This window comes from Alligator sinensis, unplaced genomic scaffold (genome assembly GCF_000455745.1).
Source record: "Alligator sinensis unplaced genomic scaffold, ASM45574v1 scaffold740_1, whole genome shotgun sequence".
Taxonomy (NCBI): domain Eukaryota; kingdom Metazoa; phylum Chordata; order Crocodylia; family Alligatoridae; genus Alligator; species Alligator sinensis.
In genome coordinates, this window is record NW_005841964.1 from 2,302,198 (window position 1) to 2,314,736 (window position 12,539).

The 12,539-nt window shown below is 42.0% G+C and overlaps 1 protein-coding gene across 2 annotated transcripts in view; it reads right to left on the reverse strand.

The window, feature by feature from the left end:
* The window catches only part of UGGT2 (UDP-glucose glycoprotein glucosyltransferase 2), a 235,857-nt gene that overhangs the window by 194,447 nt on the left and 28,871 nt on the right, over positions 1 to 12,539 (reverse strand). For both annotated transcript variants that reach the window (XM_025200352.1, XM_025200351.1), the window contains exons 7-8: positions 9,141 to 9,213; positions 3,049 to 3,149 (exon numbers count right to left, since the gene is read on the reverse strand). In XM_025200352.1, the coding sequence (XP_025056137.1) occupies positions 3,049 to 3,149; positions 9,141 to 9,213 (174 nt within the window). The remainder of the gene's footprint in view (positions 1 to 3,048; positions 3,150 to 9,140; positions 9,214 to 12,539) is intronic.

Sequence of the window (12,539 nt, forward strand, 5' to 3'; positions counted from 1 at the left end):
TTCATGCCTCTGGAGGCTGGCTACGGCTGGGGCTGTCTACCCTGAGGGGTGCATAGGCAGGGTCGTGGGCCCTCCCGTTTGCCCTCCCGCGTGAACTCACGCGCCGACAGAGAAGCGCGCCTGTTTGCGCAGCCTGTTCGCGCGGCTCCGGTCACGTGGCTCCCTGGGGGGCTGGGCGAAGTAGGGGCCTGGGCCGGGGTCGGCTCCACTCAGCCGCCTCCTCCCACACACACACTAAGGGGTTAGCCCCCTCTCTCCACGGGCTCCGCTTACCCCGGCTGTGCTGGGGGTCAGCGGGGGGCTCTGTGGCTGCTGGAGGGTTTCTGGGGGGCTTCGGGGGAGCGGGGGCGCAGAAAGCTTTCACCCGCGCGACTCTCGCCGCTTCCGAGCCTTGGATCTTTAAGAGGAGGCTTGACGTCTACCTGGGTGGGGGCCTTTGAGCCCAGTTTTCTCTCCTGCCTAGGGCAGGGGGGTCGGACCTGATGATCTACAAGGTCCCTTCCAACCCTATGAATCTATGAATTTATGAAATCTATGAATTTATGAAATCTATGAATTAGATTCATAGATAGAAAATCTATGAATTATAAAATCTATGAATCTATGAATTCCTAGAATCTATGAATTTATAAAATCTATGAATCTATGAACCTTATGAATCTATGATGGCTCTTATTCAGCTTCTTGTCCACTACAATCCTTAGGTCCTTGTCTGCACAGCTGCCAGTCATTTTGGTGACATTTAAATTCATGTGGTACCATATAACTTGGCAACAAGAGGAGCAAATGATAACCCAAGTCAATCTACGTCAGGATTGAGAGCATAGAAGCAATGAAAACCAAATGCAACAGATAAGATACTGGTTCCAGAATTAACTTCATCCCAGTACCAGTAACTTAGATGCTGAGGGATGAATGTGTAACTGAATGTGTCAACACCAACTGCCCCAACGCTGAACATATCAGCACCAAATGCACTTAATACTTATGTACTGTATAAACGAATTGTGGAGATAACAATGGCAGATGTACACTAATAATAGCTGAAACTGAGGCTGCTGCTGAATGAAGTCATTTATGCAGGGCTGAAAAGGCAAACTCTGATATGTTTTTATGTGTTCTTTCTGTATGAGCAACAGATGGACAGCTATTTGCTTGGATGAACAATTCTTACTAGAAAGAAAGAGAATATTTTTTCTCTTTTACTTTTTGGAGCAGTTTTTTATCAGGAGTTTTACTTCTGATGAGCTTTTGATGAGCCATGTTTTTCACACACAGACCAGGAAAAACACAATTGATATATAAAATACTGTTTCCTTGCCCCTCACTTCAGTAAAAAATGAAACAATCATCCCACCAAGACTGCTATGAGCTGCCAGCTTGTTGGCAGGCTTTAAGTTTGTTGATACACTGATGGGGAGAGAAAAAAATGCCTTCAGTCCTGGAAAAGGGTGGCCGTGCTAACAAAACTTACAGTCACAATGTCGTGAAGTTTTAATATGGAAAGTAGCTCTTACCCCACAACCACCATCAACAAAAGCTCTGTTTCTCACCATTTTTAGAGTCTTTCAAACAACCTGGATTGTAACTTGCTAAAACAGTGTGCCTCATATGTGGTCATATAACTTGGGGTGGGTGAGTGAGGAACCAACCAGAATGGGGCTCCCACCCTAGGCGAGTCTGCACCTGGGAAGCAGGAGCAGCCCCACAGCCTTGTTGTTGCACAGACACTGCATTGATGCTGTGGAAGCAACAGTCAGAGTGGGCAGACCATGCTGTGGTTGCAGCTGCAACAGCTGGAGACAGTTTGTGGGTAAGACTCCTGCCACCTCGTTCTCAGAACCCTTTCCCCTCCACCACTCAGCAGCGCTCCCTGCCCCCCCCCACCACACTTGTTATGTCTCTGTTCATATGTACCATACTCCAGCTTTATCAAGCAACTATAATTTTCAATAGAGCTGTCTCATTCTAGCACTGATGGCAGTAAATACTGAACTTTAGAAGGGGAACTCCTTTCCTACTCTAAACTACTCCTTTCACCTAGTCATAATTTTCTCCCAAACCTTCCTTCTTCACAAATTTCACTCATAAATATAGGAAGATTACAATTTAAGAAAGTGTCTTTGCTTTGCTTTAAGTCATGGCATATTCAGAAAAAATTCTTGCATCCATAAGTTAAAAGATCTTGAATCAGCTATTACATAAAACTTGCTAACCACACTAGTAATGTTGACAAAAAGAAAGCTATGCATTGTTATTGTATACATTTTACAATCTGGTAGAAAAACTCTATCTTCTAAGTTTTAGAGTCAACTACTATCATTCTTGATAGGTGTAATAAAAGTAATGAAAAGGACACTGTCTTGTGATCTATTCTTGTGCTGCATTATTAGAAAAAGTAAACAGAAAATCACAATTCTTATAATGATTCATAATCCAATTCAAACTTCATTTCAACCAGCAGTAACAGGTCATCAGTACAGCTGCTGCATAGAAATCAACATCTATACATCTGTTCCCCTATTCTCTTCTATGAAAAAGTTTTTAATAGCTTCACCTTTCATTTGATGGTCTATTCAAATGCATCAGTGAGACTTGCAAATAGCCTAACGAAAATCAGAATGTATAAGGAAGTAAAGGAAAGCAAGAGGCTTTACCATATATTTTGTCTTGAACCAAAGGATAGGATAAGATATGATCTTCTCCCTGACCTCATATTTTAAAAAAAAACCCTCAAAACCCATATTTAACACCTGAGATAAAATTGTGGAGCAGAAAAGACTGGTCAATTTCTTCTATTACTTAAAAACAATAAAGCTGGCTATAGTTTTCTGACATAAAAATAATTGCAATCTACTTTTAGCTTACTAATTACAAGCCATATCAGAATAATATACAAGCATTTTGCTATTTGAAAAAGTACTAATCATTCTCTGAAAGCTGATTTAAAAAGTAGTTTTGTTACTATAATTATATACCAATATGGCAAAAAATAAACTAATACTTGTGTTAATTCAACAACAAAGGAAAAATGCATCAAATATATACCTTGTAGTTCCCAGACTTTCAGAAGTTCCATGTTATTAGTACTTTCAATCAGGTGCTTTCTGAACTCCTTCAAATTATCCTTAAGATTAGGATACATCTGTCTGGACCAAAATATCAAAGAAAACAAATTAATCACTTACAAAACCATGTACAGATAAATTATGTTTCTATGCAACAAACAAGGTACCAAACAAGAATGTAAGAGTTTTAATCCAGTTCTCTAAAAGAGATTAGGATGTGTGCATGGCAATTTAAAAGCTTCACTCTGATAATTAGTAAATATAAGCAACTTATATTGACAATTTCAAGGAAGTCTACAGTTGCTTAGCAAGTATTTGGATCAGGCTTATTATTAATGTTGATAGAATAAATGACTACAAACAGCTCTCATGAGTTTGGCATCAAAACAGTAAATAGTTAAATAAGGTTGAAAATGTCATGTACAAAGACCTCAGCTTGCTAAGGTCCTGCCAGAAAACCCCGCCACAGCTAAAGCGTTTGAAATGTAACTTATGAAGAAGGATTTCATTTTACCAGTAACCGCCCCCATTCCTTTTCCTTTTGAGTAAAAAGTCTCTATGCCCAACTCCCCTTACATCTGACGATCACATAGATAATATCAAAGATGGTATTAATTGTCCCTTTTTGTGGAAAAAAGTTAGTTCAGGTAGACTGGAGGCATTTGTGCTGTTGCAGCTGTTAAAGCTGTGCTTCTTCATAGGATAACAAGCTGTGAAGGTTCATGTAAATTAAAACAGGTTCTAAAAGAATTGTTTGTTCATTAGTTATGCATAAACTCTTAAAGGTGTTTTAGGCTAGAGGCTTCCCTAATTATTGGGTGTCTACAGCAAGAAGAGTGGCTTTACTTTATGCCTGCATGAAATGGCAGTTGCTTTTGTAAGGTCTGTAAAACCCATATGAGCAGCGTGAATGTTTTGCAAAACAAGATAAGCAGGAAAATGTTTTGGTGAATCTGCCTGCTGCTGTCCCAGGTTGAGCCCAACTCCCTGTGCAGCCACTCCCCATAGCCCCAGCTGGAGTAGGGCAGGAACAGCTCTGGAGCTTCCTGCCCCTGGGACAGAACAGTTTGTGGGGGAGTGGGGACAGAAGGGGAGTGGGACGTACCAATGAGCACTGAGGGAAAAGGAGGGGGTACCAAGAGTGAGGCATTTTTACCTGATTTGGGGATTTAAAAAAAAGTCTCCAACTGCTGTTCCCACCATGTGGTGTGCCCATCCCATTGGAACCAGGGGAAACTGGGAGGCAGGATGCAGCCACCCCTGCAGCATAAAGTCACTGCTCCCTCACTCCTCTTTACAAAATCCTGGATCCTCCTGGGTCCTATGAGGTATGGGCAAATTCTGATGGTTTTACTGATAATTGTACTATCTTTGATCTGAAAGTTTAGATCCATATAGGATTGGAATCAGTCTTGAGGAAGGTGTGCTCTGGTCAACAGAGGATATAGGGTGCCCCTAATAAATTCCAGGAAAGGATCCAAAGGTTTAAATGCACTAAAATATCCTTTCCATCAGAGAACATTTTGTCCAGGACTTATAACATTGTCTTCAATCTAAACATCTATGTCAATGCATGTTAAACAGATATTTTTAGTTAAGTGGAAACTGCCAACAGGATTAAACAAAGACAAGCCAATATTTAAAGGGCTAGATCTGAATTACAGTCTGGAATTCTAAATCCATGACATGTAGAGCTAAAATCTGGATAATCCTGGTTTAGGTAGCTAAACATCAAACGTTCTTAATTTTTTTAAAAGATGCAGGGAACAAGAAAGTGAGTGGTTAGATTTTCACAATTATTATAGGCAGGTGTTAACTCAAATTTGATTTCTTCTAGAAGCGTGAGCAGACTATACTCAGCTAATTTACGTTCTGGAAGAAACATGATGCCTTTTAAATACTTTAAATTTAACCTCAGACATTTTTAGTTTAGTACTAGAAATGTTCAGAACTGCTAGGCTTTTGAAATAGCAAATGAAGAGTCCACTGTTAAAAAAAACCCAGAATATATTATAAAAAAAAAAGAAAAAGAAAATCCACATTCTGCTGCATCTCCACCTGTGGTTTCATAACAGCTCAATTTATGGGTTGTTTCCTGGCTCTGTGGCACCAGTGGTAACCTGCCACCCAGATTCACCTCTCCTACCTTTCTTGAGGGAAGATTAATTGTCTTCCTTACACCCCCGTGAAACATACAAGGGAAGATCCTCAAAAAATGCAGTGAGAGCAATCTAGGTCACCCAGCACAAGCTGAACCTGCCAGCTTGTTATCACCATGGCACAGCAGATGGCTGGCCACTAAGGGTGCTACATAGGGTCATGTGGTCCACTGTGGTGTGGAAGAGTAAATGACTTTGTGTGACACCCTTAAGAACCAACCCCATAACCTTTAAGAGTGGTGTACTAGGACGTATGCTTTGCATTATTCCAATTACAGAACCATATGTACTCAGTCTATGCATAAGAGACTGCAATCTTTCAATTAGCACTACGCACTGAGGAGCCCTGGAGCCCACTGCACTTTCACTCACTGAGGGCACAAAGGGCAAAATAATTCAGATCATTCACCATCCTGAACTGCGAATCAAAGACTCCAATAGTACCAAAGCAAAGTCACTGTTGACAGTCTTTTCAATATTTTTGGTTGAGGTTCCTGTTTTTCCCTTGTGACTGATGAGCTGAATTTCAGTGTTCAAGTTTCAGATGGTGATGTCACAGAAGCAGAAGGGATTTGGATCAACGTGCAAATGCAACCATTGTCAGTCGCATCTACTCATATATATTTTTAACTTCCATTTGAATCATGAAGGATTGTCTAGAGTCTGCAGGACATTTCATACATGCAAGGATGTCTTTGGGCATCCTAAGCAGAGAGAGGTAGTAAGCCATGTTAGTCAGAAATCATGCAGAAGGCAGGGTAGATTTGAACCTTGTAGACCAGGGGATGTAAACTGGGGGTTCGCTTACCACCAGGGGTACTTGGAAAGAGACTAGGGGGTACACATAGGTGGGCGGGGATGGAGTGCCACTACCCACCATCTCACACTGCCGCCTCCGAGGAGCAGAGCTGGGGGGGCAAAAGAAGCAGCCTTCCCCTGTGGGCCAGACAGGTGCTGCCTGGCTGGCTGGATTCTGGGTGGGCAGCTCACACACGGTGGCCACTGCCACCATCCACCACCCCACACCACCACCATATGAAAGCTCTCCCTCCCCCCCACTCCACATCCAGCTGCCGCCACCCCCCCCCCATTCTGCCAGAAGTGTACCCAGAAGGGGTACACACCTTAAAAAAGGTTGAAAACCCCTGTTATGGACTAACTAAATCAGATATTCATAACATAAGCTCTCATAAGCAGCATGAAGTAAGCCTGAAGTATGAAAGTTCATACTATGCACCTCTGATTTTGTTAGTCTGTAAGGTGCAAATATACCCTGGTTTTAGTCATCCTGGCCACCTGTGGAAATTCATATTTCATTTGGTAGTGATTATAAAAAACAGGTCTTTTTGTCATAATGACTTGCAATGCAGAAATGCTTCCATGTATTAGAAGACGTTTGCGCTATTTTTGCTGAGGACAGAAGAAAATAGCTCCTCCTTGCAGATTGTAGTCATCTTCTTCTGAGATCACAAGACCAGGATTCAAATGCAGGATTCATCCCTCCATTCCAGCCCCTTAAGATTCTCCGGCAAGACCCTACAGCTAGAGGCCTCTTGATCTCTGACCCTGTGACTACACAAGTAAGCATAAAACCTCTGCAGGATGATGGGTACAGACAAAACTGAGTAAAGATGACATCTCTGGACCAAATGAGAAGTTAAGCAATGCTATGTAGAAGGGCAGATCCTTGACAAGGCAGACCCACACTGGAGTGCCACCACAGATAGGGCCACAGTAACTTCTTGAAAACCAATACAAACAGAACTAAAGATCCCTGGGCACTGCTGTGACAATTTGATTATGTTAGGCAAGACAGTAAAAGACGGAGGCTCAGAATTCCAAAGGTACAGATGATATTAGCAGCTTTAAGTTGTATTGTAACTGACATCTCAACAAGAATTACTATAAACAAGTTCACACTTTCCGAAAAATAAATGCGCCACCAGAGGAACAAAATAAGTCACATGAGGAGCAGAAGACGAGGCCAAAATTGGTGATTCATCTCACATAACTGGAAGCACTATTGATTTATCCCACAGTAGCATCTCTACCAGCTGCAGAGAGCAAATGAGCTGATCAAAAAAGAGCTGGGTGCAGCCCATGTTCCTCTGCATGGCTCCATAAGTCTGTTAATCACTTCAGGGATCAACAATTTGTAATTTGAGATATGGGTTCAACTACTTGTATTTTGAAAGTTCTCATTTTTAAGCGAATAAATTGAAAATGAAAGACCAGTATCCCTAATGTTTTATTACAGTAACAACTGTATATTTTTTAGTTCTATTTGCTACTCTAATTTTTGCCCAACTTCAGGAATAAGATTTGATCATAATTCCAAGAGTATTTCTTGTGAAAGTTTCATAGTTTCATAGTAAGTAGGACCAGAAGGGACCTGAGCAGATCATCAAGTCTGACCCCCTGCCATGGCAGGAAAGAGTACTGGGGTCAAACAACCCCAGCAAGGTATTCATCTAGCCTCCTCTTAAAGACCCCCAGGGTAGGAGCCAGCACCACTTCTCTCAGAAGTTGGTTTCAGATCCTAGCCGCCCTGACTGTGAAGTAGTACCTCCTGATGTCTAGTCTGAATCTACCCTCTGCCAGCTTGTGACCGCTATTTTGTCACTCCTGGTAGTGCTTGGGGGAACAGGGACTCCCCCAATGCCTGCTGGTCCCCTCTGACTAATTTGTAAATGGCCACTAGATCCCCCCTCAGCCTCCTCTTCTGGAGGCTGAACAGGTTCAGGTCCCTTAGCCTCTCCTTGCAGGCCTGCCCGGCTGACCCCTGATCATGTGAGTGGACCCTCCTCTGGACCTTCTCCATGTTGTCCACATCCCTCCTGAAGTGCGGCACCCAGAACTGGATGCAGTACTCCAACTGCGGCCTGACCAGTGTCGCATAGAGGGGGAGGATCACCTCCTTGGACCTGCTTGAGATGCATCTCTGGATGCATGACAAGGTATGGTTGGCCTTCCTGACCGCGTCCCCACACTGTCGGCCCGTGTTCATTGTTCTCATCCGCCCACCCCTGTAACCTGTCTAGGTCTGACTGCAGCCTATTCCTCCTTTCTAATGTGCCCACTTCCCCCCACAACTTAGTGTCTGCAAATTTGAACAGGGTGCTTTTTACCCCCTCATCCAAGTCACTAATGAAGATGTTGAAAAGTGCAGGCCCAAGGACTGAGCCCTGCGGAACTCAACTGCCCACATCCCTCCAGGTCGAAAATGACCCGTCCACCACCACTCTCTGGGTGTGGCCCTCCAGCCAGTTAGTGACCCATTTGACTGTGTAGGTGTTGACACCACAGTCCCCTAGTTTTTTAATGAGAATGGGGTGAGAGACAGTGTCAAAGGCCTTCTTAAAGTCCAGAAAGACTACGTCCACTGCTACTCCTGCATCCAAGGATTTTGTAACCTGGTCATAGATAGCCACCAGGTTGGTCTGACAGGACCTGCCTCTAATGAACCCGTGTTGATTGCCTCTAAGCATAATCTTCCCTGCTGGCCCCTCATGGACATGCGCCAGGATAATTCTATCAAAAAGCTTACCCAGGATTGAGGTAAGACTAACTGGCCTATAGTTCTCTGGGTCCTCCTTCCTCCCTTTTTTGAAAATGGGAATCACATTGGCCCTTTTCCAGTCCTCTGGCACCACATCAGAGCACCACAAGTTGATCCAACTGCATTTTTATTTTTTCTTCTACATAAGCCAAGAGTACGGGAATGTTACCACCAGAGGAAATAATTGATCTTGGCACTTTTTAAAGTTAGAGTAAAACGCACATAAAAGACTTAAATTAGAATTTTAACCAATTTTAGGCTACCTAATTGCTAAAACAGATTTTTAGATCAGATGTCTTTTAAACTTCTATTCAAAACAACTGCAGAAATCAATTAAAACTTAGGTCAACTCACCTTAGCTTACCAAAGATAAATCCTTGTACTTCATTTTCCTCATCACCTTCCTCTTCTGTTGTGTCATTTGTTGCTGAACACAAAGTGCGCACATACAACACAAAGTAAAATAAATAACTAAAAAACCTATTAAATAAAATCCCGGCATCAAAAGCAAAGTGTAAACATTCCTAATGTGATTCCTGTTAAATTCATTTCTGTTGTTTCTCATTTTGGTAGCAAAATGGCTTCCTTTACAAAACTTTGTGAGCTTTCAGTTTCAGTCTTAATTTTTAAAAAATGTAATTTTAAAGTACTTACATTTTCAATGTTTAAAAAAATAAAAGTTAAAAATAATATAATTAATAGCATCAATTCACAAAATGGGTTTTCATTAGTTTGAGTTGTTGGGTTCTATGCTTTAAAAATATGTGACTTCTCCTTCCTATCTTAAATTTCTCCTAATTTACTTTATTACTTCCAAAGAATTGATAATGCTATCTCCATTATTCTTAGGCCTGCTCCACACTATAAAATTCCAGTCTTGACAGCATAACAGCAATGGATTCAGCTATACATAGCTGAATAGCAAGAGTTAAATCATGATAAAAAAATATTCAGCACTCTTTCAGAAAACTCTAATTAAAAGCCTCAATTTTAACAATACTATTGTATATGGGTCGTTCCCTTTATATAGTTGCAGTTGAATCTGTACAAGTAAATGTGTTGAATGTAGTCACTGCAAATAATGAATAATAATTTTTCTAGGCCTCTTATAGTCATACTTCTAGCAGAAGTCTATGTAAGAGCTTTTACGATTCTAGGATTCTCAGCCATTACCTCTAACAAGCTAACAAGGCAATTGTCTTGGCTGGAGGGCCATTTAATAAGTTTTGGGGACCTGTCGAGGCCCACATACTTCTCTCTCTTTCTTCTCTCCTCTGTTTCTCTCTCCGTCTCTATCTTCTCTGTTTTCTCTTCTCTATCTGTCTCTCTCTTCTTTTCACTCTTCTCTTCTCTCTCTCTTTACTCTTTTCCTTCTCGGTCTCACTTCTCTTTTCTCTTCTCTGCTCACTCCCTTTTCTGTCTTCTCTTTTCTGTTCTTCTCTCTCTCTCTCTCCTTTCTCTCTTTTCAGTGTCTCTCTCCCCCTCTTTCTCTCCCTCCCATTCCATCCAGAACCTGGCTAAAGCTGTAGTTTGCCAGGAGCCTCAAAGCTCAGCTGTGGACCCAGGCAGGAGCTTCTGCTGCACCGGGCAGGTGGCAGTGTCAGAACCTGCTGGCAGTGTCATAGCTAATGCCCAGTGTGACAGAAGCTCCTGCCTGGGTCAACAGCTGAGCATCAGAGCTTTTAGAGAACTACAGCTCTTGCCAGGTTCTGGAAGGGTGGGGAGACAGAGACACCACCGCCTGCCCGGTGTGGCAGAAGCTCATGCCTGGGTCCATGGCTAATACTGCTAGCAGGTTCCGGGTTGGGGCTCCAGATGGGATATTCCACCACAGCAGCAGGGTAGCGAGTCAGCTGTGGATGCCACTAGCAAGTTCTGCCTCAAAGCTCCTGAACCTGCCCAAAGCATCCACAGCTGATGCTGCTGCCCACCTGCTAGGGAGGAAGCCACGCCTGGGTCCAGTTGATGCTTGATGCTGTTGGGTGGAAGCAGTCCCGCCTGCCTGGCACCACACAGTGGCTGCAGCCACCAGCTGCCCGTGAGCCAGACCCAATAAGTGGGCAGTCATCTACCTGCAGGCCAAATCAAATCTGTTGGTGGATCAGATCTAGCCCACAGGCCATATTTTGCCCACCCCTGCTACAGACACTAAACACACCTGTGGGTAAGGCAATCAGTCATTTAAACAGAACAACTAGCAATGCAGTAACTCCTTGATTATCCAAAACCAGAGATCCTGAACCAGGGTGTCATGGCAACCTGGGGTGCCATGAAACATCTTTTTAAGAGTGGCGTTGGGTGCCTGGGCAACAATAGCACTGTTAGGTGTATAAACACTTACACGTGATTCACAAGATAAACCCAGAGATTTCAAATAGGAATCCATAGTGTCAAAATAATTCTGACTTGTTGTGGTTTTTCTGAATTTTCTGCAAACAAAATTGCTCTATTATTTTCTGTAGTCAGTAAATGAGTTAAAACTAAAAGCTAGCCTTTTCCAAGGCATTTCATTAAACCATGATCTTAATGGGGAGGGGGAGGGGGCTTGAGTCTAACAAGGTGTGCTATGAGTCTGAAAAGGTTGAGAACCACTGTCCTAACTTCATTAGCACCTGCAAAAAATACATTAAAAAAACCGGTAGCCCTGGAGTTATTTTGTAACCATGAGGGTCCAGGGAAAATTCAAGAAGCAAGGACTTTTGATGGCAATGTCTTTTGTTGGACCAACTGTATAGTTGTGAGGGACATAAACAAATTTTCAGGTATCACTCTACCCTTCCTCAGGACTCCTCGGGTACAGTGTTACCTAAAAACTTGTCTATGTCCCTCTTAACTATACAGTTGGTCTATTAGAAGACATCACCCACAAAAATCCTTGCCTCTTGCATTTCATTCTCACTGAAATTGCTTGGATAAGTAAAGCCACAGCTTCTTCTTAAGAATCATATATGATAACATAATATATAATGTAAAATCATACCAATGCTTAATAGTGTATATATTAAAAATAAAAGTTGAGAACAGGTTATCAATTTCAGAACTGTATTAAATAAAGCTTAAAAGGAGAATAATGTATTATACTTTACCAACAGTTACAAGTTAGTAAAACAAAGTTGCTATTTAGATAATAAAGGTTTTGTAAGCAAGAATGTACTGAAGTCATTTGCCAGACCTCACCGATATTAATATTAAAGCCTATTTAAGTCAATTTAAGCATGCCAACTAATTTAAGCAGGAACAACCTAATTTCAGTTTTTTGCATTTCATTAAGGCACATTACATTATTATGAGCATGCTCTCAGCCTTTGCTCTGCTGTTTGCACCTCATTAAGGCTCATTACATTCATACCAAGAGCACCTTCTCTCTCAAAGCAGCTTGCAAATTGACAAAATGCATCCAATTCAGGACTGCTAATAACCCAGCATTGTCAATAGTCAACAAAGGGTTAATTACCCATGTCACATGTTTTCTCAGCCCTAAAAGAAAGTGTATTTTCATTTAATCTTTTCCTCAATAACATTGCAAAACACCTACCCACAAGCAAGCCAAGCGAACATTTTAGAAGGGTCTTTCTTAAATTTTGCTACTCTAAAGAATAAGATCTCAATACCAATCCTGGGGCAAGCACCTCTTCCTCTAGAAAAGACTAAATAAAGGTCTTTTTTCAATATGTCCTAAATGTCAACAAATTTGGGCTCTGACAAACAAAGAAAGGAAGAGAATTCAGCAACAATGGCTCCTTGTAGCAGGAA